This window comes from Zonotrichia leucophrys, chromosome 2 (genome assembly GCF_028769735.1).
Source record: "Zonotrichia leucophrys gambelii isolate GWCS_2022_RI chromosome 2, RI_Zleu_2.0, whole genome shotgun sequence".
Classification (NCBI taxonomy): domain Eukaryota; kingdom Metazoa; phylum Chordata; class Aves; order Passeriformes; family Passerellidae; genus Zonotrichia; species Zonotrichia leucophrys.
The window spans coordinates 60,658,935-60,681,658 of NC_088171.1; the positions used below are offsets into that span (position 1 = coordinate 60,658,935).

Below are 22,724 nucleotides of genomic sequence, written 5' to 3' on the forward strand. Positions count from 1 at the left end.
ACTACAGAATTCAAGTGGAGAGAATACCCACAGTTTATTTATTTCTTTATAGAAATCACTTTATTTGCAGTAAAAGAAAGCATTGGTATAAAATAGCCTTTCAAATTTGGCAGTCGTTTGCTTGCTGTGTCAGCAATATGTGTGAAAGAAAAGGCATGCTCCGTAACCTACATTTCAAAGGTCACAGTGCTACTGCTCCAGCCTTCTGAAAACCACAGTTGGAGCCAGCATCATGGTTGGTCTGAAGATTTGGTCTGTCTCTCTGGCTATACTCTACCATTTCTGTCAGAGATGTATCCCGTGTGGAATTTCAACACATGTTGAAATAGGTAAGATATGTTCAAAATGGATTTTGTTGTGTTTTGAATTTCTTGTGAAGAGAAGTAAATTCAGATTCAGCAGGAAAGTAGAGGGAGGAAATAATGTTAAAGTAATAAGCAGTCTACATAATTTTTAAAAATGTGAGTAACAGATAGGATAAACGAGCAGTTTGATTTTTGGAGTTTGAAATTTTACTGGTTTTGTAAGTAAAACGCTTGAGTTGACTTGGGTCGCGTATTTTTCCGTCTCCTAAGACACAGGCATTATGTAACTGGAATGTTTTTGTCTGTGAGTCCTACGCAGACAGAGTTTGGTTTGGAGAAAGAAAAAGAATGCTTTAGGCAATATGTGGGATTGTTATATTTAAATTAAAGAATAACACAAGTTCTTTGTGGTAACTCTGTTTTTAAATCACTTTATATTAATCATGCCGTATCTGCAAAAGTAGATAAAATTCTGTAATGTGCTTCTGTCTGTAACTAACAGGAGAAAAAATTTGTTCTGTATCTCTTTCTGATAGGTTGCTCTCTGTAGCCAGAACAGCCTGGATTTTTAGAGAATGAAGGAGAGAACTGAGTGAACATCAAAATGGAGAAATATTTCTGTTTTGAATTTCTTGTTTGCCTGTGCTATTTTTAAAATCTGGTTTCTTCCGCAGTTTTGCGAGCACAAACACAAGCAGTGTGAGGTTATTCTGAGTTACTCATAATAATTGACAGTTTATGTTGTTTGTTCTTCTGGTTTTATTTCTAAATTCGTTGCTCTAACAGGTGGTAAAATGTAGGATGTTGCCTTTATTCAGGTAATTTTCTCAGTCCTTAAGTACTGAATACAATATATGCAACTTTGAACAATTTAAAGACTGGGATTGTTCATGGTGTTTGAGACTGGAGTGTGTTCCCTTACTGAGTGTTGTACCCATGTCAGCATCCTGGAACAATTTGCTTTTCCTAACAATGTGTCAAGAAACCCACAATAATCTGTAGGAGAAGCCATGCTGCCTGAGGTTAGGCAAGTGCACACCACTCTGCAAGCTCAGGGCTCTAATTACCCAGTACAAGCTTCTGAGGACTTGAAATAACAGATTTTCCAGAATAGAGTGTGTTTGAAAAAAAAATCTGCAAAGAGAAGCTTACAGATCTGTCCCAAAGCAGTATTTTTTTTTTCTTTTCTTAATCAAGTTTTCTGTTTGCAGAAAACTTGTGTTTATATAATATAAAGATCTTGGTTGCCTGAGGAGTTGAGAGTACGCTGTACTATTGGGTTATAGTTTACAATGAGTTTTGCCCACGTGTTGGAAAATTACATTAAACTGTGATCAGCTCTGATTCTGCTAAAATGAATGCTCTTATTGTTGTTCACATAAAATTCTAGTATGATGAGATGAAAATATTTCCAAAATTCAAACTCTGAGTACTCCAGGAAAACAAAAACAAGCAAGCAAACAAAAAACAAAAACAAAAATACAAAAACAAACCAAAAAACTGAACAACAAAGTATAGAAGGAATTCCTCTTACTCAAAGCCAGCACCAAAGAAATCCTGGACAGAGTGTTGAATGTACTTTTAAAATGGTGAAAAGCTCTGCCTGTTCAGAATGTTGGTGGTGTTCAGTGTGCTTGGCAGAGCTGTGCTGTGTCCTACTTGCACGCCGTGCCTGGAGGCAGGTCCCAGTGGGGAAGCTCCTTGCCCTGGGGGTTCCTGTCACACTTATGAGGCTCTATGAGACTGTGGAGATCTGGCATAAAATTCCTTGTGAAGGTGGAGTTGTAGAACCTGGGCCCACTTGAGTAGTGAGAAAAGTGCAGGGGAGGTGTGAGGCAGAGAAAGCAAACTGTCAAACTGAGGCTCTCCCACACTGGAATCAGAGATGTGTGTAGAAATGTCTGAGCCTTAACATTTTAGAGCAGTGCTTACTATTTTGTTGCTGTTTCTCTTCTGGTGCAAGGCTGGTCTTTAAGGTATCTTACTTGTATGAGGATGATTTAGATTATTGGGTAAAATTCAAAGTGAAAGATCAGTCAAACCCCCACAGTTTTGTCTAGATCTTATTCCAGAATATTAATGAATTGTTTTGGATTTGGTAGGGGGGAGTTTTTTGTTTGTTTGTTTTGTTGTTTTGTTCTTTGGGGCTTTTTTTGTGATGTAATTTATTTGGTAAGGAACAAATCAATCTTTGAAAATAGCTTTAGAGGAAATGTTAAGTATTTTTAGAATAGTGTTGATAGATTATTCCTGGGATCTAATATTAATTAGGAGACCTCATTAATGAAAAGGAAGTAATTTCCTTTCATTCACTTGTTGTGCCAGCTAAATAAAGATTTTGGCAGTAAGAATATCTGCCAATTCAGTGAATAAGTAGTGTTATTTACCTTGCTTATTTACCTTTAGATTTTTGCTACTTTCCATGCATGTTAAAAATTAATCAAACCGTTAAACACCCACACAGATTCCCAACATACCTTTTTCACTGTTAAGGGCAACAATGAAGCTTAAGTACAGCTAAAATTTTATGGTCTGTGCTTTACATGTGCTGTGTGTGGTCCTGTCAGTTCCCTGCTGTAGCTCAATTCTGGACATGGGGAGTTCATTTCTCTGTGATCAGCTTGGTTGCTCAGCTTGGCAGCTAGGCATTAGAGAGACACTGAAGCTGTGCCACAGAAAGAGCACTTCCCTATTAACTCCCTAGGTGAGAAAACACACCTAGGTGAGAAAGCACACCTTCTCACAGCTCTGTGAGAAATGGTGTTTCAGGCACTTGGTGCTTGGCTTAGGTATGAAAATGTGGTGTTTTCTGGTTCTGCTACTGCTTCTACCAAAACGTGGGCCTGAACCCAGTACCTGTAAATCAACACTTCAATATATTGTTTTTCAGCACACAGAGCTCTGGAATTTTTCACTAAGCATGAAGGGAGTGTTAATTATAGAAAGGTAGGAAGCATCTTATTTCTTAATTTTGTACACCTTTCTTCTGAATGCTTTTCTTTCTGTCTTCTTGCCTTTCTTTATTATTCTCAGTAATGTGTGCATCAATATTGTGCCCAGACTGTATTTTTTACCTTTTTTTATTCAAAATAATTTGACTGATTCTGAATATTATTACAGAAATATAGCAATTATACCAGTGTGTATATGTATGTGTATATATATATACACTTTGTGTGGTTTCTTGCATGTTTTCCTATCTTCTTTAGTCATATTCTATGTGAGCAGTTGTATTAGAAGAACGAGTAGAGGACTTTGGGAAAGCAGATTTAATAAATCTGAGGACAGCAAATGACAGCAAGGTTTTGAGCACTACATGGTATATTTTACCAAGATACTAGTTGTATTTTGCTGTCTATTTAGAATGTATCTTTGATGTTGGCAGTAAAATGTGGTTTTGTGCTGTGCAATAACATTCTGATTCATTTCCCCCCCATCCTTTCCCCAGTTATTACTAAATCATCAAGATGCTTTCCAGGCTGGAAGCGTTTATCCTGATGCCTTTTATCCTCCAATCTGCAAACGTGGTAAGAGAAGCTTTATAAGTCCAATGCTATAACAATTACATTTTTATGTGTAAATCTTACAGAGTTTAGTGGGTTGAAAATGGTTACATTGTAAGAAATGAAGTGTGGCCAAAAATGCTTTTCTGCAAAAACTATCCAGCATTTTTGTTAAAGCCTTTTGGTAGAAATTTATAATGAAATAACACATTTGAAACTGTTTTAGAAAGTAACTCTTGGGCAAATTTAATGATTTAATTGGTAGGACAATTTAATAGAAGGATGTTGTTTGATCAAATTAGGTCAGATTACTAAGTAGAGAGAGTACAAAATTATGGGTTTTTTATAAATCTTAGGGAAGACCTAAAGCTATTTCTGTGTAAAAAATTATTAGTTTCTATCAGATCAGTCAAAAAGAGGATAGGACAATCTAAAAGTCCCACAGCAACAAAATACTGTAGGACTTGCTGGGGGTGGGTGGGCAAGTGTTAATAACATCTGAGTTTAAAACCTTTTTTTTCCAGAGTGCTGTCTTTTGCCTTTTACTCTTTTTGTTGGAAATTAATGTCAGTCATAATTTTGTTGCTTGCAGATCAAAATACTGCTGTACAAAATTAGCACCCTCTTGCAATAGCTGTGAAAAATATGTCTTGACTGGCAAGTGGTCCCCTGATTTTTCAGCTCAGAAAGGCCAGCTCTTGATCATAAGCAGCTTCTTCAGCAACATTAGGGCTATAAAAGAGGCAGCTAGGCCTTGCTGTAGGATATTTGCTACTGAAAGGGTAAATCTGGATAGTGAGCAGTTAGCAAATGGGATAAAGAGCCTGTCCTCCAGGTACAAGCTATTAGGGTGTTTAGGCAGATACCAGAGACAGGGCAGTGGTAAGTACTTTGTGTGAGGGTATCTGGCCTTACTGGCTTCAATATTGTTGAGGTATTAGTGCAAGTGTAAAGTATTGAAAGTAGCTTATTTTAGTGGGCCACGCAAATTCCATGAAATTTATGGGATAGTTAGGATCTTTGTTTGGTTTAGAGCCAAATCACACAGTTGCACCCAAAGTTCTCTTTTTCTCAGACAGAGGTTGTTGATGCTGCCTGTTGGTTATGCCGACTACAGGCTGCTTCATATCCTGATGTGCTCAGCTCACATCCAAATCACCTCTCTGTACTGGCATTTAATACTGGTTTTGTCTTCTGTCACTCATTGGGTCACTCATCTTGGTTTTCTGCCTGGCTCTGCCAACTTCTTGTCCCAAACTTCAGTCTTGCTTTCCTTTTTTCATGACTGATATTCTCCTGGGATTTTTTTTCAGTTCCTACTTTAGGTTGCTATATCTATCTGTCTATCTATCTATCTATCTATCTATCTATCTATCTATCTAATCTTTCCCTTTTAACCATTTTGACCTGTCTTATACCAAGTCAGATCCTCTCCATCTGCAGTATCCAATCTTCATTCCTTCACTAACCTTGGAGTCTGTCTTGCCTTGTTAGAGCTGGACCACTTGTCCTCAATTTCCTTAGTCATTATGGAAGAAACAGATACCTCTTCAGGCCTGAGCTGTTTTAACTGTGTGACAAGATCAAGAACAAAGCTATCCAGACTGCCTCTTTGGGCAGGAGACAAGCTTAGATGTAGAAGCCTACTCTGATTTTGCTAAGCAAGAACCATCCTTTTTTAATGTAGTTTAGCTGCACTGTAAAATGTCATGAGGCTAAAAGGTAAGTGAATTGCCCCACAAGGTCTTCTCTCAGTATTTAATCTCCCCTCACACTGTGCAGGTTCACATTGCTGTGTCAACAAACACACACTCTTCCTCCAAGAGTACTGATGGTCTGAACAATCTCCCATCTACCTTCTTCCCCCTTAGAGAATTTAACATGATGTGCTGCTCCATCTCTTTATGTTAACATCCCTTTGCACTTAGCTTTATGTAGGTACACAGATATTTTTAGGCAAGGTCACTGTTAGTTCCTACACAATCTTTCTGCCTAAATTCAGGTAAGAGTAGTAAATGATTCTTCTAAATGAAACCTATTTTTTCCTGCTTTCCTCCCTTTTTCCCCTCCTACACTGACTGTATCTTGGCCAGTTTGCCTTTCTGTTGAAAATGATTGTGGTGATAATGATGACATAGCCTGCCTCTGCCCTGTGGAAACTGATACCTGCCAGAAAACATAACATTTTGAGTTGGCTGCCATGCCCTACAGCTTTTTTGCCATACAAGTGGATGCATTCATTTAGTTAGCAGGTTCTCTGTCAGCTCTCTTTATCCTCTCTGCTTGGGAGGCAGCTTTTCATTGTAGTGTACCTACTCACAGGCACAGGGAAAAGGAGCAGGCACAAAATTTTCAGATGCTTCAAACCAAAATCATAGAAGGTAAATCTAGTATCTGTTTTGTTAGTATGAATCAGAAAAAGTAAGTCTATTGTGGCTCTTTTCATGAGCTGGAGTGCAAATTGTATCATCTGACATGAAATTGGGCAAAAGTCTGTGGGGTTTTTATTGGAGAAAAAACCCTTTATTTTTCTTTTTTTCTATTTAATTTTTCCCCAAAGAATAAATCAAATACTGATATAATTTTATTGCAATAGGAATGTTCCATGATGTGTCTGAAGACACTCACTGGTCACCATTTCTCAAAGCAAGTATTGATTACATCAGAAGGAATTATCCGCAGCCTTGGGAAGAGGTAAGAAAGTTGATTAACTTTTGCTTGATTGACTTTGTTTTCAATAGTTTTCTTCACCTTCACTATCTGTAATGTCATCATTTGTGAGGTATAGAAAAACCCAACATTTTTATATTAAAGTCTCTCCTTATATAGTAACACTTGAAATCCTGTTTCAATCTTTACCATACACAAAACTTACAGTTTCCATATAAAGTCTGTCAGTTATTTCCACTGTGGTCTGGTGCATACATTCCATAGGTCCAAATTTTTAAATAAAATTGGTGGTGTTGCATTCCTGTGAGATCTGGTTGAGGGTTTGCCATTTGAAAACCAGACATGTTTTAGATTTTTTACTTGTGAAATCTTGAACATAGTCTGGATTTCCTCTTGTTAATGGTCTGTAAGCTATGTAGGAGGAAATGAAGAACAATTTGTCAAAAGTGAACGTGCTGAGGAATGTATTTCTCTCCTCTGTCTGCCTACACAACAACTATGGTGGCAGAGGGAGTTCAGTTCTTGGAAGTGGAAATGTTTACCCTTGGTCCAGAAAAACCGTTTGCTACACATTTAATTGAAGTATGCAAATTACCCTCACATCAACCATGTAATTCTATGGCCTTGGACTGTATAAACTGCTTAAAGCTTCTCAAGTTACAAAAGTTGACCACAGCATCAAGCAATGAGCAGTCAGCACTTTGTCCTGATAAACTCTTGGACTATAAGAGCTTCTTAGCTGTATCCTTGTTTAACACATCTACAGAAAATGCTAACATTTTCTTAAAGACAGGAGTAAAATTATTGACAAATGGATTGTTGTTGTGTAGGCTACAGAGAAGCTGGTGGCTTTCCTGTTTGGAATTGCTTCACATATGGTGGCAGACGTTAGCTGGCATAGCCTGGGCATCGACCAAGGATTTCTAAAGGCCATGGGAGAAGTAAGCCTGTATTATTTTATTTATTCATACAACTGGATTTATTGGAATGGATAGCTTTGCTTTGGACTGTGGTGGGGAGGTAAGAGAAAAGCTGGAGCCCTGTTTCAGGAAGATTTTTGGAGAAACACAGCGTCACAAACTTCATAAGAGTGAAGCTGGTCCAGGTTTGGGACCTGTAACCATTAGTGTTGTTGGAGGGTTGGTTTCTGCTCATATGAAAAGAAACAGGCAGTTCTCTTGTTTTTCTCTTTCTCCAGATTGATTTTCGTGGTTCATACTCAGAAGCTCACAGTGTTGGAGATTTTGGTAATGTTTCTGTTTGCCAGTCATAGATACTTGTATTGGAATAAGTCCTCTTCAAAACCATGGTGGTTGATTCTGGCTCTTGTCCCGTGCAATGCAGAAGTTAAGGATGGCATATGGACACTGTATTCTTGCCCTCCCCCATGGCTTGCAAAGCCCTGCTGTACCTGTCCTCAGGTTTCAGGAGATGTGATAAGTCATATGGACATTTGGATTAAAGCAAAAATGCAGACTAAAGGATGCTAAGATATGGATGGAGTCCCTACTGTGATTTTAAATTGTACATGATTCTCCAGAGGTATAAAATGTCCAGCATACTTTCAGGTGAACTATTTGTGTATTCTAAATATATAGCTGGAAGATCTGCCACATAAATGCATATAGAAGAGCCATACATACTTCATGCACACTGTTGCCCATTACAGATACCTAACAGGTTTTTTTTCTTGAGCTGTGTAGGGTTTTTTTCATTCTTTCATCCTTAGGAGGAGATGTAGTGAGTCAGTATGAGCTGGACTTCAGTTACCTGGCATCGAGTTGGTAAGATAATGAGATTGTCTTCTTTCATATTTAATGGGTTTTTTTGTATAATCATATTTAATATAATTAGATATAATATCACATAATTCTCTATTAATCTGTTTTTTAAAAATGCTTTCCTTTATTTTTCTTTCAAAAAAACCCCTTGCAACTCTTTTAATTGTTATGTGTTCAGTATTCCGTATATGCATATTTACTGTTCCCTGACATAAAAACTGGAAGGACAGAAGAGTTTTATGTATAGGAACACAGCAAAAAAGATTAAATTATATTATCTTAACTTATCTATATTAACTTATTATCTTAAGTTATAAGTAGTTATATGTAAAATAACTACTGAAAACCTTTTGCTGGAATGTCCTAGCACCTAGTTAAATAACTCAATTAAGTGACAATCTCAGTGAGATATATTTAAACTTTAGGAAATTGAGGATATTGAAGTCAGTTTTAAAAGCATAAAAATGAGCAGAAGACTTAGATATCCACTATTTTTTTTTTCTCAGAGTTGTATGTGCAATCCTGGTATTTGTAGAACTTCATGACCTTATGTAGTCTTTTGAAATTTGGAATATTTTATAGGCTGTTGTTATTACAAGAACCCCAATATTTTATCAGGTGATGTGGACCATCTGTTGTTGTAATACATTATTTTTGTTTTCAGGTATGTACCTGTCAAAGACTTAGCTGCTATCTATAAGGAATTTTATGGAAAAGAGATCATAACTGAAAGCACAATTGCTGAATGTACTTATTTGCTGTTTTTTGAACTGTAAGTTGAATATCTCTGCCTGAGTTTTTAAGTGAAACATATATAGGAGAAATATGGTAATCATATTTGAAACACCTTATGCATTGATGTCAGCAACGAAGACTCCCTCCTAGACCCCAAAATCACAGAACATCTGAATTTTTTAATGACTAGGATTCAAATTTGGACTACATAATGACGGGTAAATTACTACACCACAGATGGTGAATCTTGGCTATTTCATGCATTTTGCATTTAATGTATTTATGCCTATTTATTTGAGAGCAGCTGTGTCTTCAAGTACCATTGCACTGTGGTGAGTTAGCAGTATAATTATCATGCACTGAAGGACTCTCTAGATGCATACCTTATCTACACTCTGTGTAGATCCCTTCAAGTCCAAGAATAATTCATAAAAGACTTTGGATATCTGGTAGTATCTGCTTTTTAATATCCTGAACAGCTTAACTGTATCTCATATTTCAGTTAATTACCAGTAGTGACACAACATCTACAAAAACTGTGAATCCTTCAAAATTAAGGGCAATAAAGTTTATATTGGTTTACATTACAACTTTAAAAATATATTAACAATCAACATGGAAATGTAATGACTTGCATAGTATTTACCATATAGGACTTTTGAAAATAACTATTTAAACTATTAAATATTAAATTAAGCAAGTTTTATTTCTGATTTTTTTCAGGCATGGAGAAAGGCTTCTCGTTGGCAAGGTTGGTTTTCTGTTTTTTATAAAAATGAGCATGGAGACAATGTGATCCATCTTACTGAGTATGTTACTTGTCCCTTAGCTTTTTCCAACATTTGCGGGTAAATCTCCATTTCTGGTGGACAAGTTCCACGAATATTTCCTTGGGGGAGTGGATGACATGGCATTCTGGACCAACAACATTTTTGAGCTGACGAGCCACATGCTAGAGAATGGAAGCAGGTATGGTGTGTGTCCTTAACTATGAAATGCAGTAGTCAAGTGCTGACACCCACTTAATTGTTCTTCTTAAGGGTAGATCTTTCCTGGAATAGATGCTGAGCTTTAGATTCTCACTTGGACAAGGGGATTTCCATGTCTGCCTTTTGCCTGGGTGCACAGGATTACACAGGCCTTGCATTTGTATTTTTTATATGTTTCTGCTCCTTTCCCCTAGTGTGCCTCTGGCATGCCCAGGTGATAATCACCAGGAAAAATTTGGGGCTTTCTTTAAGACATAATCAAGGATTTGCTTAAATATTGCATACCCATGCCCTAGCTGGACTGGCAATCTGAGTCTGCACCTTTTGGCTGCTGCCATCACTCAGCAAAAATGTCCCTTTTGAGGAGAGGTCAGATATTACCTTCAGACTCTGAAGGCAAATAGGATTAGAAAGAGTAGGAGTATATATTCTAGTCTTTAAGCTCAGGCTTCTACTCACAATTTCATATTGTTATAGAAGTTTAAACTTGAACAGCTCTGTAACAAATACAACCTTTCTTCATTAGAGGCAATTAATCCATCTGTTTATATGGAAAATACCACTGTTGCTATTTTGGGAAATTATGCTTGAAATACAGAATGGCACAATCTGTTATATTCTTTGTAACACTTTGATTAAAAGTGCTTTAGGTTTATATGCATGCATGTTGCAATAAGTTTCCTTCAAGAGCTCTATAAAGATTTGATATTCATACAGAATCAAATTAAGGTCATCAAATAAACATCATGGGGTTTCTAAGGGTTATGATGATGCTCTGATTTTGATTTTCTTGAGAAAACTGATGACTTCTGACAGAGGAATCAGTAAGTATAAAAGTTGCATTTTTAGTTTCATTTCCATTGTAAAATCTTTAAAGTGCATTCTCTGTATTCTTCTTTAGTGACTGCTACCTGCCTGAGAACCCTCTGTTCATAAACTGCACAAAGGAGCACAAGGACAGCCACATGTGAGTATAGCTCTGATGGCTTAAAGCTTCAGTGATGAGAGGAGAGTCCTCTGCTAATGTGAACAGTGAGCTACTGAAAATTAGAGATATTTTGGGTAATCGTTTTGTGTATGAATTTGAGATTCTCTTAGCACAAATAACTAAGTTTTGTACAAAGGAACTGGGCAGAATCTAAGAGCAGCTTTTACCTTGAGTCTTTATTTCAGTTATATTAATTCTTATCACTGTCTTCTTTATTTTAGCAGAAACAAACAATCAAAACATGAACATCACAAGAATACAACTTCTTTGCTTTCAGAAACACTTGAGAAGAATATAAACTACACAGAGAGAGGAGTTCAATTTGACATACAGCCTTGGGCAACAGTAAGTGAGAAGTAACAGATGTGTCAGGTAAAAGTCATCTCTATATAATATTGTTTTTGTTTCTGTCTGAAATGCTGCATGAAGGAGCAGGGTCTTTGGATGGTCTTTGACTTCATGGACATTCCAGTACCAGTGCTAATGTATATGTATACATCATAAATACTCAATTTTTAAACTTTGCTCATTGTATAGTGAAGTTAGAACACATCCTGCAGTGCCAAAAATGACAAAATATATATTTAGTATTTACATTTTACAGACATATGATGGCTCTTTTGGGTTAAGAACTCCCAGCAAAGCACAGCAGTGAATGATAAGTAGTGCTCTCTTTAAAGCATACAGATTTTTGTCTTTCTAAAATGGTGCTTATGATCTGAGTCAGACTCCTCTTAAATCCGTGTGGTGATTTCCATTGTTGGTGACTTGATTTTTAAGGAGTCCCAAAATATTCTGGAGTTTCAGCTTCTGGAGTTTTAACCATTGCCATGTCCCTTTATTATTTTTATTTCAGAAATCCCTCCGCTTGATAAACAATGCTTTTAAAACCAATGTCTGGAGAGCATTAGAAGCTACACATCAGAAATCTTCTAAGCACATCTCCAAGCCAGCAGCTTCATATTTTCTGACTTCACCCTATGCTAGGCTTGGATGGTTGGTAATTTTTTTCATCCCACTTTCCTCTTAATTTCTGAAAATTTTGGGTATCTACCAAAATATTTTTGTTGGTCCTTTGGATACTCTTCTAAGGTGACAGTGCAAATCAATTAGTGGTACAAATTTGAGGAAATGTCTTATATTGTAGAAGACATTGTATAACTTGCAGAACAGCAAGTTAACATATAAGATTTTTCTTTCAGATGTTGATCAAGCTCCAAAAGGAAGGAACCAACATTAGAACTACCATTGTCTCTAGTTCTGAACAGTAAAATATTGTTGCTACCCTTTTTTGGTTGTTGAATGATGTTTGTGCAAAATTAATCATCTGTCATGAGTTGATGACTGATGATATCTAGTGAGACCTCTTGGAAATACTCTAGACTAGTAGGGAGCTCAAAGATAGATTCAGGACAGAGAGAGGCATATTCTCTCTCCTTGCCAATGAGGTTCTTCCTTGACCTGCAACAAGGAAGAGTAATAAAACAAATTTGCATTGCTGCTTATTTAACTTCCCTTATGCTGTCCCAAAATTTGGATTTAATTCTTGAGTTTACTTCACACCGGCTAAATTAATAGTAATTAGCTCTTTCCATGTTCCCTCTCTAAACTCCAGCATGTTACTGAGACCTGGGATCCTTTTGCTTATCTCCTGTTAAGTCCATTGATTAAATCAGATGTTCAGTTTAAAAGATACTTAATTTCTTTTTTTTTTTTTCGTATTCTTTGTCATATGCAAACAGCCCTTTTTAATGCTTCTTGCTCTGATTGCTCTCAGGTGCCTAATGTCAGTAAAAAGCAGTTCCTGCAGATCTCAGATGCATTGATGGAAGATGATTCTTCTGATTTTGCTTAATTCAAGAAAACATAAATAAATATATAATATTTAAAATGCTGTATAGATCTTTACAAAACAATATGGGGAAACACAAGTCCTGGTTTATCTGAATTATGGGGTTTTTTCCCACTAATGTTGAGGTAGTTTGGAAACTAATGCTGATTTTGTTGACTCCCTTGCTGTACAGGGCACTGATCTCAGCTGACCTAAACCAGGATGGATATGAAGATCTGGTGGCTGGAGCACCAGGGTACAGCACCATGGGCCGAGTTCAGATAGGAAGAGTGTATGTGCTCTATGGCAACCAGTCAGGTTTGCCACCAGGGGACATGGATCTGGATGGGAAAGCTGACCAAGTACTACAGGGTCATCAGGTAAGGAGTCAAGGCAAAAATTTGTCACTTAATTTTTTTTTGCCTGAAAATTGGTGAGTTTTGAATAAGCAATAGTATAATTATTGTGTATGAGTATTATTTCTGAAATGCTCCTCCTGATGATGGAGTCATATGATGTCATATGCTTTTCAAGAAAATTAATCATTATTAAAGTCTCAGGAACACTTGAAATTATGGTGATCTGTAGGTTCACTTCCATTACTGTACCAGATAAGTGAATATTAGACCATAGTCTAATACCAAAGGGCACCAAAGTGCCTTTAAATAAAACTCTGGTTGTGTCTCTGTAAGTTACAGTATAGCTAATTCTGGTGCCTGCATTTAAGAAAAGATTGTGTTTCCTGTCCTTTTTAATCTAAAATTATTAATTTAATAAGTTTTAATTCCTTTGAGTCTACATTTCTTCATTAATTGATAACTTCTCCCCAAATAATTTTGTCTGTAGTAAGAGAAAAAACAAAAGAAAAAACTCTTAGACATGATGTGGCTGGTTTGTAACCAAGGAGTAAGAGCAAATTACCCTTTTGGGTGTTAAATATGGTGGTCTGCAGAAAATAATTTTATTCATAAAGAAGATAGTATGGAGAAATAAGATACATTTCCATTTGTTTCTGTGGTTATAAACTGTGGAGTGACAGCTTCTGTCTTCTTATGGAGTGTTTTAGTGGTTCCCAGTCATAATGCTATCAACAGGAAAGACCATAAACTTGACATCAATGGTGCACTGGACTCAGGAGACGAAATAGCAAAGCAGCACCATATTATATTCAGTTGTCCTTAATTTTAACACAGTTGACTTTGAATTAAATGTGTTGTCATGGGGGTTATTACGTAGAAGAAAAAGAATTGTTGGGATAGACTTTTGTTGTCTGTTGCCAATTATTCCCTTTGCAAATGTACATTTGGTTTTCATGGTTTTGACTGGAAAACATGAGAGTAATCCCTTTTGTTTTAGCCTTCAGGAAGATTTGGTTCTGCCTTGGCAGTCCTGGACTTCAATGAGGATGGAGTACCAGATCTGGCAATTGGCGCACCTTCTGTGGGATCTCAGTTTCTTACCTACAAAGTAAGCTACAAACATGGGTTTGTTGTTTTTTGTTTTTTTTTTTTTTAAATTCTCCAAACTGAATGGTTTTATTTATTCATAGTTTTTATACATTGAAATGAAAAGGAGAATTTCTGTTGTTGCTCAAGGTGACATTGTAATTTAAATAAAAGTTTATAACCTTTGTGGGTACTTTGACTACAGCAATGACACCTACCTGTAGTTCTCTTTCAGTGGCCTTTTTGCACATTAGACATAAATCTAAACCAGATTGCAACTTTGTAGCACTGACATGCTGGAAGTGTAAGGAACCATTAATGAAATACAAACATACCCTTTTTGTTTAGGAGCAGAGTCTGGAATGGACCTCATGGGTCAATTAATTTTGTCATATGCTTTCACAAAGCTAACAAATTATATCTAAAATGTGATATGAACACAGACACACTTGCCAAATAATCAAGTTACAGAGGCTTAATGACTTGCAGCTTATGAGATAAGCCCGTGTAATGGTCCCTGAATATTTTAAGGCCATGCAAACTGAGAGGCAAAATGTTTCGATTTAGACTACATCCATTAAGCTTAAAACTCTTCAGAATTTTAGATACTAATTTAGCTGTCTAAATAAGAATTTAGGTTGCTTTTATTTAGACTCACCACTTGGAAAATTGTGTGCATCTGTTGTGCCATGGCATTAAATAATAATTGTCAAAATTTGAGTCATCTGAACATGTGTATTATGAGTATAAATACACTGTACTGCCCTTGTTCCTTACACACAGTATGATGAACATGTACTTCTCTGCTTTGTTGCTTGGTTACAGCACTACCCATTACCCATGGATATTCTTAGGTTTGGGGTCTGAAAGAAAGTATTATGAGAAAGCTCTGAGAGGGAAAATGAAGTTGTATGAACAGCCCTTGCAGAACTGTTCCACTCCTTGTGATTGACCTTGCATTTCATACTTGATACTGACATGCAGGTGCTCTCATGCCTTATTTTCTTTTTCTGCTGTTCAGGGTGCTGTGTATGTCTACTTTGGAACGGAGGGAAGAGGCTTGGCACCTCAGCCAAACGTTACCATAACTTGTCAGGTATATTGATAATGTAATGTCCTGTTTATACTACCCTGTTAGCCAGGCTAACACAGGGCTACACAGGCAGGGGGTAATAAAAAGGGGAAAAGAGCTTATGGGCTTAAAAAAAGAATGTTAAAATTCAACTTATCATTGCAAGGAAATACAGACTGATGGGTATGGAGTAAGCAGGTGCTTGGTTGGATTGGTTGTATATGGGAAAGACATTTATACCCCAGTTCAGGAAGGCAGCAGAATGACTAGAAAGGTGCATTAGCTCTCAAAACCAAAAAAAGCCACCAAAAAAACCTGACCCAAATTAAACAAAAAACCTCAGAAAACAAAATTGAAGCCAGGGAGTGGGAGGGTAATTTGGTCAAAGCAAATTTAGGTCTTTAGAATTAAGTTGCTCTATTTTGCTACAGAATTGATGGTTTCAGTTCTATTTCAGGCTTAAACTAACTGTTTATTGCAGTATTCCTACTGTAATCTTGGTTGGTCCCTCCTGGCAGCTGATGTTGATGGGAATGGAAATGCTGATCTGGTTGTGGGCTCTCCATATGCACCCGGTGGTGGAAAGCAGAGAGGATTTGTGGTTGCATTTTATTCTCATTTCAACAGGAGTCACCAAGGTAATATTTGTTGAGTAAATTAACCCTCCCATAGTTTATATGACTGGTTATTTGTTCCTTATTAATCAAGCCATAATTCAGATTTGAAGTGATCTCAGAGGGTGTCCCTCCTACTGAAGCTGTGAAGCCAGACCAAATTGCTCAGGGCTTTCTTAAAACCTCCAGTGGTAGAAATTGCGGAGACACTCCGGGCAGTTCTACTTCTTGGCAGTCCTCATAGGAAAAAAATTTTTTGTTACAGCCAGTATGAAGCTTTCTTGTTTCATTTTATCTTCATTGTCTATTGTCCACCCACCATGCATAGTGACCTTACAGGCGCAGAAAGCATGGAACACCCCTACTAAACTTGCTCCAGTTTGTCAACATCTTTCCTGTTATGGAAGGACATATTATAGGTGTGATCTAGGGAATAATCACTTTTCTCAGTCTCTTTGCCATGCTCCTGCTTACATAGTCTGAGGCACTGTTGGCTGTCTGCTGTCAGAGCCTCACACTCAGTCCTTGCCCACCAGGATCTCCAGGGCCTTTTCCACATGGCAGCTCCTCAGCCAGTGTGTCCCCAGCTGTATCAGTGTGAGGGCATCTCCTTTCCCAGGATCAGGCTTTGCATTTGTCCTCACTCAATTTTGTGAGGTTGCTGTCAGCCTGTTACTCCAGCCTGCCTGAGTGCCTCTGAATGAGACTACCCCCTGCAATCTCCTGTTATCTGCCAGCTTCAAAAAAGGGCACCATATTGCCTTGTCTAAATATTTTATATTAAAGTGACCAAAAGGATGAGTCAAAAAATGGATCCCTGAAGGCACTTCACTTGTTGCAGGCATTCAGAGAACAACACATGGTTGTTGTCATGTTGGTAGAGATCTGCTCTTGTCAGAGGGGTAATCTCTACCAGGTTTTTCCCAACTGGTTTTCTGTCCATCTGGACTGCAATGTCCCAACTTGGAAGTAAGAACAAATGTGGGAAACTTTGTTGGGAACTTTACTAAAGCAATGGATTCAACCATCTATTGTGAGTCCAGGGTAGGCTCACTGCTCTTTCTTGGAAATAATAAACCTCAACAAATGAATATTTATCATTCATCTTCATGTGGCTAAAGAGGAATACTACAAGTGAATACAGTTAATGGGGACAGGTGATGATTTTTGCAGCTTGTTCTAATAAATATAAAATTAGAAACCACAAGAACATGGGTTTGAAAACACTGCTGACAATTTTGTATAACCAAAGCACAGAATTACTTATTTAAATTATAGCCGGAATGCTCCCACCCAGCACCCTTGAAGAATTACAAGTTCTGATAAACACTAAGTAGTTTAGGGCAGTCTTGAGTGGTAGCTTTCATGTGCTTCATGTAGGCTATTGGAAGGATTGAGAAACAGGCTGTGTCAAAGGAAAGCTTTCACCAGCCAGGAGAGCTGCACGGTGAGCAAGCAAAGTCAACAACTACTGATGCCATGTCATGAACAGTGTAACTTTGCACAGAGAAACTTGTTGTCATAGGATGAATCAGTGGAGGATTGCAAATTGGTTTTTCAATGCCAGGGTACTCCAAGATTTAACTCATATTTTTTCTGGTCTCTCAGGACTTCTTTCAGTACAGGATGCCAACTGGATGGTGCAGGGGGAAGAAAACTATGCTTGGTTTGGATTTTCACTTGCTAGCTGCCAGCTGGAGAACGTGACATTACTGCTGATTGGTAGCCCTACATGGAAGACTTGTTCTAGGTGTGTTGCATGTGGCAGCTTGCTGCCTTCTCCACTCTGCTCTACTTCTGCAAGGTTTAAGGTTTGCAATATATTAGACTTCCAGCTTTTTTAGGAACTTTCCTTTTTGTTCTGCTTTGAATATTTTTATTAAATTAATAGTTTTATATCTTCACCCTTCTTTATGAAGACAAGGATTTTTAGACCCTCTCTAGAGCAGCTCTTTGTTATTTAAGGACACCTAAGAATTTATTGGGTTTCCCTGAGGAGGGAGGAGAGGGATCACAAAAATGCTGATGGGTAAATGTGCTTTAAATAACCATATGGATAGCTCTTGCTTTGAGATAGCATTTTTAAAAGCAAGTTAAGCATGAAGATATATTGGATGATAAAAAAGTGGATAGACCAAGTCTACACTCAAAGTATTGTGTAATTAGTTAGAACAAGTATGGGAATTACTAAATCAGATTTCTAGAATTTGTCAGGCATTGTTATTCCAAAGTAAAAGGAGAGAATGTGCACAACATTATATTGCTAGATACAAATTTATTTTGCATTGTAATTGAAGCTGCAATCCCCTCTTGCTGGACATCAGACAGAGTGTTGGGAAGGTGTACGGGTATAACCCACCAAGTACAGAGAGCTGGTTTGAGATCACTGGAGACAAGGTAGGGCTGCTTCTTTACTATGGGAATAATTTGTGAATATTGGTGAATAATTTGAAGTGAAGTGACTTTCTGTAGAAATTACATAGATGTTTTAAAAATCTAACAGGAGATGGGCAGAATGGGTTTGTCTCTGGCCAGTGGTGTGCTGTCTGTGGCGGGGAACACAAGGAAAGTTTTGGTGGTGGGTGCACCTACTGCAGGTATGTCCTGAAAATTGGAGACCATTTCTGCTTTAGGATGTTTGTTTCTGCATGACTTGAGAAGAGATAAAATGTTTAAGGGAAAAGGGACCTTTAAATTTACATGTAGTTAAAAAAAAAAAAAGAAATCACTGTAATCACCTCTATATGCCTTATATGTAGAGTCTTCTTTACTGTGCCTCAACTTCAGTGGGTCTTCTTCTTTCCTTAAAATGGGCTTAAAAGCATTACCACTTTGCATTATTTATGTAACAGTGGTTTTCTAGTAGACTACATATTTGTTGGAATTGAAACATCTCAGTATTTTGTCCTCACTGTGGCAGTAGACAGCAAGGAATTGACGATGTCAAACTGCAGAAGTCTAACTGGAATGCATTTCTCCCCGGTACTATGACTTAAAGAATTTTTTCCCTATGCTAATTAGTGTTAATCCCATATAATTGTTGATGTCATTTGATACATTATATAAATTTTGTCCATTTTATGTAATGCCAGTATTACCTATAATTTTAAGTATTAAACCTGAGTTCCTGTGTCTGATGCTCAACATCTGGTTTTTGGTTGTTTTTTTTTTCCAGGCAGCCTGTCTAGGATTTTATTTATGTCCTCAGTGCTGCATCAAGCTGGACTGGCGCTGGTATATGACCTGTCAAACAGCACCAAGCCTTCTCTGCTCAGCACATTCAGTGGGGACAGGAGGTTTTCTCGTTTCGGAGGAGACATATACCTAAGTGATCTGGATAGCGATGGACTAGGTAAAGCTTGATGAGTCCACACCAGAAGTGAAATGTTTGACTTTTGGCAACAGGAAAATTGGCCACCTACATATTCATACAAGTGCTAAACACAGATCAATTGAATTGTACTAGTATTCCATTGTGCCTTACAGGGAGGTCTCTCCAAAATCCCAAGAAACTCAATCAGAAATTGAAACATTTTAGTTGCCATCATTAATAGAAATTTTGTTACCTAGAGGCATGTACATACCAGCTCTTCTGTGTTTTGGTCTACCATTAATTCACTTCTACTGTGTTATATCCTCTTTGTAACACGCACAGATGAAATGATTGTGGCATCCCCACTGCGAACAAATGGTGTCTCCTCAGTCCTGGCTGGTGGGGCTGCTGGCCGTGTTTATATTTTCAATGGCAGACAGGCATCCTCAGGGAATGTGACAGGCCACTGCACATCATGGACATCTCCTTGTCCGGAGGACTGGGTAAGAATACATGAAAATGAATTCTGGACATAAGTTTAGAATGACAACTAATTAATTACATCCAGTACCAATACCAAGTGTATTCTGCCTTTGTTCCAGAAAACAAAAGTTTTTCTCAGGCTTCTGAATCTGTGCAAAACTCTCAGGCTCCTCCTGTTTGTTCTTAAATTACTTTGCTGTTTAGGAGCCAGGATTATCATACTGGTCTCCTACTCTCTTTCACTGAGTTTTTATTTCCTTTTCTCTTTTCTTCTATAGGCGCAGTATGTTCTGACTTCTCCTGAGGTAAGTAGCCAGAAAACAAATTACTGAGAGAAACTAAAAAGTCCTACTTAAAAAAACCTGCAGCATTATAACCAGCAATGTTATTTTACAGGAACTATCAAGATTTGGGAGTTCTGTTACCACTGTGAAATCTGAAAGAAAGGTGACAAAAATTACTGTGGTTTGTTGTTTCATATCATCCTTCTACCTCACTTGCATATACTAGCTAACACCTCACATATATCTTACACATTTTCAAGTCTTAAGTTCTTTACATAGTTACTCTCTGAAGCAATAATTAAACACATTTTATAGATTGATGAGCTATGGAGTTGCTACAATTTTGGCACGTAAACTAAAAAATCTGAATTGCTTTAAAGCAGGCTGAATTCTAAACTGCTTAGGAGTACACTGAAAGGTTCCGTAGGAAATGCAGCATAGGTGCCTCCCAGCTTCATGCCAACCTGTATGCAAAGTGGATGCTCAGCTGTGGAGCGAACCAGGCCCTCAAAACCATCCCTCTGATTTAGTTTTTACAGGCGTGCTGTCCTGGCTATCACCTGCAGTGAATGCTGTTCATATGTCCTGTGTTTCTAAGCACAGAGGTCCAGTTCTTACCTGACTGGTTTAGGATGTGTTTGTGTGCCTGTTTCTCTTTGCTTCTCTCAGATGCCCATTTTTTTACCAAACACGCATTGCTACATTTGTATGATGCACTAAGGAACTAAGGAGCCCTTATTTTTTTTTAGCTGGTAGGTTACTTAGTGCTTGTTTGGCTGAGTTCCAATGTTCTGCTCACTCTAACATCACCTCCATGAGGACTGGGGTTCTCTGTGTGAATAGAGGAAGCCTCAGTACCAGGCTGAGGAGGTCTTCAACAAATGGTGTTTGACTTCTTGTGTTAAAACATGCAATGGAGAAACACCTGGAAATTCTTCTCAGCTAGATTAGGGTGCAGTGCACTGCAGGCACTGCTAAATGCAAGTGAGGCCATTCTCCAAGCAGTTGCTTTCTAGTCCATACTCCCCCTTCATCCCTATCAATCTTAGCCCTGAGAAGCAGCTAATATGGGCAAGAGACTCATTTCATTTGGTTCCAGCTTACTCCAGTTCCTCAAATGAAATAGTCTGTTTTGCCAAACTATCTTCTTAACTGGTGCTCTGATGAGGTGGGCTGCTCTTTCATTTCCCATCACATTTCTATATGACACTAATGAGATGGTCATAATCCATAAGGGAAGCTTAAGGCAGCCATGCACCTGCAGTTGCATTTGCTAACCTTTGCTCTTTATCCCTGCAGAAAGAAGTTGTAGTGGCAGCAGAGAGAAGTTCTGCGAAAGCTCGACTTGGTGGAAGGCTTTTTGTCTACTCACTCTAGAAGTTTGCAGTAGCCTTAAAGACCAGGGCAGACCTGGTCTTCTAGTGATGAACCTCTGTAGTATTTGTGCTACTTTCCTAAGTCCACACAAACCAGCACTGTGTCAGCAAGCTTTTGCTGAATTGTGGTGGGCAGCAGCATCGCTTATCTAGAACAAGCAAGCTGGTCTGAAAACCTTTGAGTGGTTGAAATGAGCAAGCAGCTGCATTTTTGGTAGTAGTATTTGGCTGTATAAGGAATGTTCAGTGGCCACCTTTACTGACCAGATTTGAGTATCTTCTTGACAAAACTGGGAAACTGCATCACAGCATTTACAATTCTTACATACTGTGATAAGGATTCTAAGTTATGGAAAGTTACTGACAAAACAATAAGCATGCAGCAGGGGCAGCTTTAAGACTGACAGAAAGGTGGGTGCTGATCAACAGGACTGTCTCTCTCTCTCTCTTCTCTCTCTCAAGTCTTGAGGCGTGCATTGAGGGTGTAGTGCAGCTCAGATCTCCCAGGAAAAAAAGAACAAGCAAGACTGGTAAAGTTTGAGGAAATGCAATTTGGCGGGTTACTGCTGACATCCTTTCTGCTTTTGTGTAAAATTCCATGACCATGGTAACACAGAGTTGTTAATGGCTTTTATTGTTAATAGTATTGTCTTTAACTAATTAACACTAATTTTGTACGATGCAGGTTTAACAGTGCGCATCAATTATCTATTAAACAACTTGAGCAGCAGAATGTGTTGATACTGTTATTACCAATGCTAGTCCGTAGACACATATGTGTGTTTTCTCTCTCTTGCCTCCTTCACAAAGGCAAGGCATTATTTTTATTTTAAATAAAATTGCACAGAATTCTAAAGGTCATAATCCAAAATTAAACACCTCAACTTACCTGCCTAGGAATTGTCTCTCAAGGATGTTGTTTTTTTCAAAAAAGGCAAGATGAACAGTAGCTTGATTTACAATGCATTCTGGTATCTATTTTGAGGACTTGCCCAAATAGCAGAACACTTTAAAAAAGAAGTTAAATCTGAACTTTGTGAAAGAAGCAACTGGCTACAACTGGGATTGCAGTACTTATGTTACAAATCTGTTAACCATGGTATGAGGCAAAACAAGCAGTGTGCTTTTAAGGGCAGAATATTTCTCTTCAAATCAAAATTGACAAAATCATTTCTGTGGCAATTTCATTCTGAGCATACACTCTCCACTGGCTTTTTGCTATGTATGACCTCCACATAATTTTATTGCACTTGACTGCATTTTGATTACTTGAATTGTAAGAAAAACTAAACATTTGCATATGTCTACAGATAAAAGGCAGTCCTGTAGAAGACA

At 37.8% G+C, this 22,724-nt stretch overlaps 1 protein-coding gene across 3 annotated transcripts; it reads left to right on the top strand.

The window, feature by feature from the left end:
- Nucleotides 1-182: 182 nt before the first annotated feature.
- GPLD1 (glycosylphosphatidylinositol specific phospholipase D1) lies at nucleotides 183-22,722 on the top strand. 3 transcript variants are annotated; one of them, XM_064705166.1, is made up of 25 exons: nucleotides 183-329; nucleotides 3,196-3,251; nucleotides 3,754-3,832; nucleotides 6,405-6,502; nucleotides 7,309-7,419; nucleotides 7,677-7,725; nucleotides 8,208-8,262; nucleotides 8,924-9,031; nucleotides 9,718-9,745; nucleotides 9,824-9,963; nucleotides 10,885-10,950; nucleotides 11,193-11,316; nucleotides 11,828-11,967; nucleotides 12,996-13,182; nucleotides 14,159-14,269; nucleotides 15,269-15,343; nucleotides 15,801-15,957; nucleotides 17,542-17,683; nucleotides 18,231-18,330; nucleotides 18,437-18,530; nucleotides 19,109-19,285; nucleotides 19,589-19,749; nucleotides 20,008-20,034; nucleotides 20,126-20,176; nucleotides 21,313-22,722. In XM_064705166.1, the coding sequence occupies exons 1-25, from the start codon at nucleotides 233-235 to the stop codon at nucleotides 21,388-21,390; spliced, it is 2,511 nt and encodes an 836-aa protein (XP_064561236.1). In that variant the 5' UTR covers nucleotides 183-232; the 3' UTR covers nucleotides 21,391-22,722. The 3 variants fall into 3 exon arrangements, with proteins under 3 accessions (XP_064561236.1, XP_064561237.1, XP_064561238.1); XM_064705167.1 differs by having other exon boundaries at nucleotides 213-329; nucleotides 11,196-11,316; XM_064705168.1 differs by lacking the exon at nucleotides 8,924-9,031 and having other exon boundaries at nucleotides 213-329.
- Nucleotides 22,723-22,724: the final 2 nt, after the last annotated feature.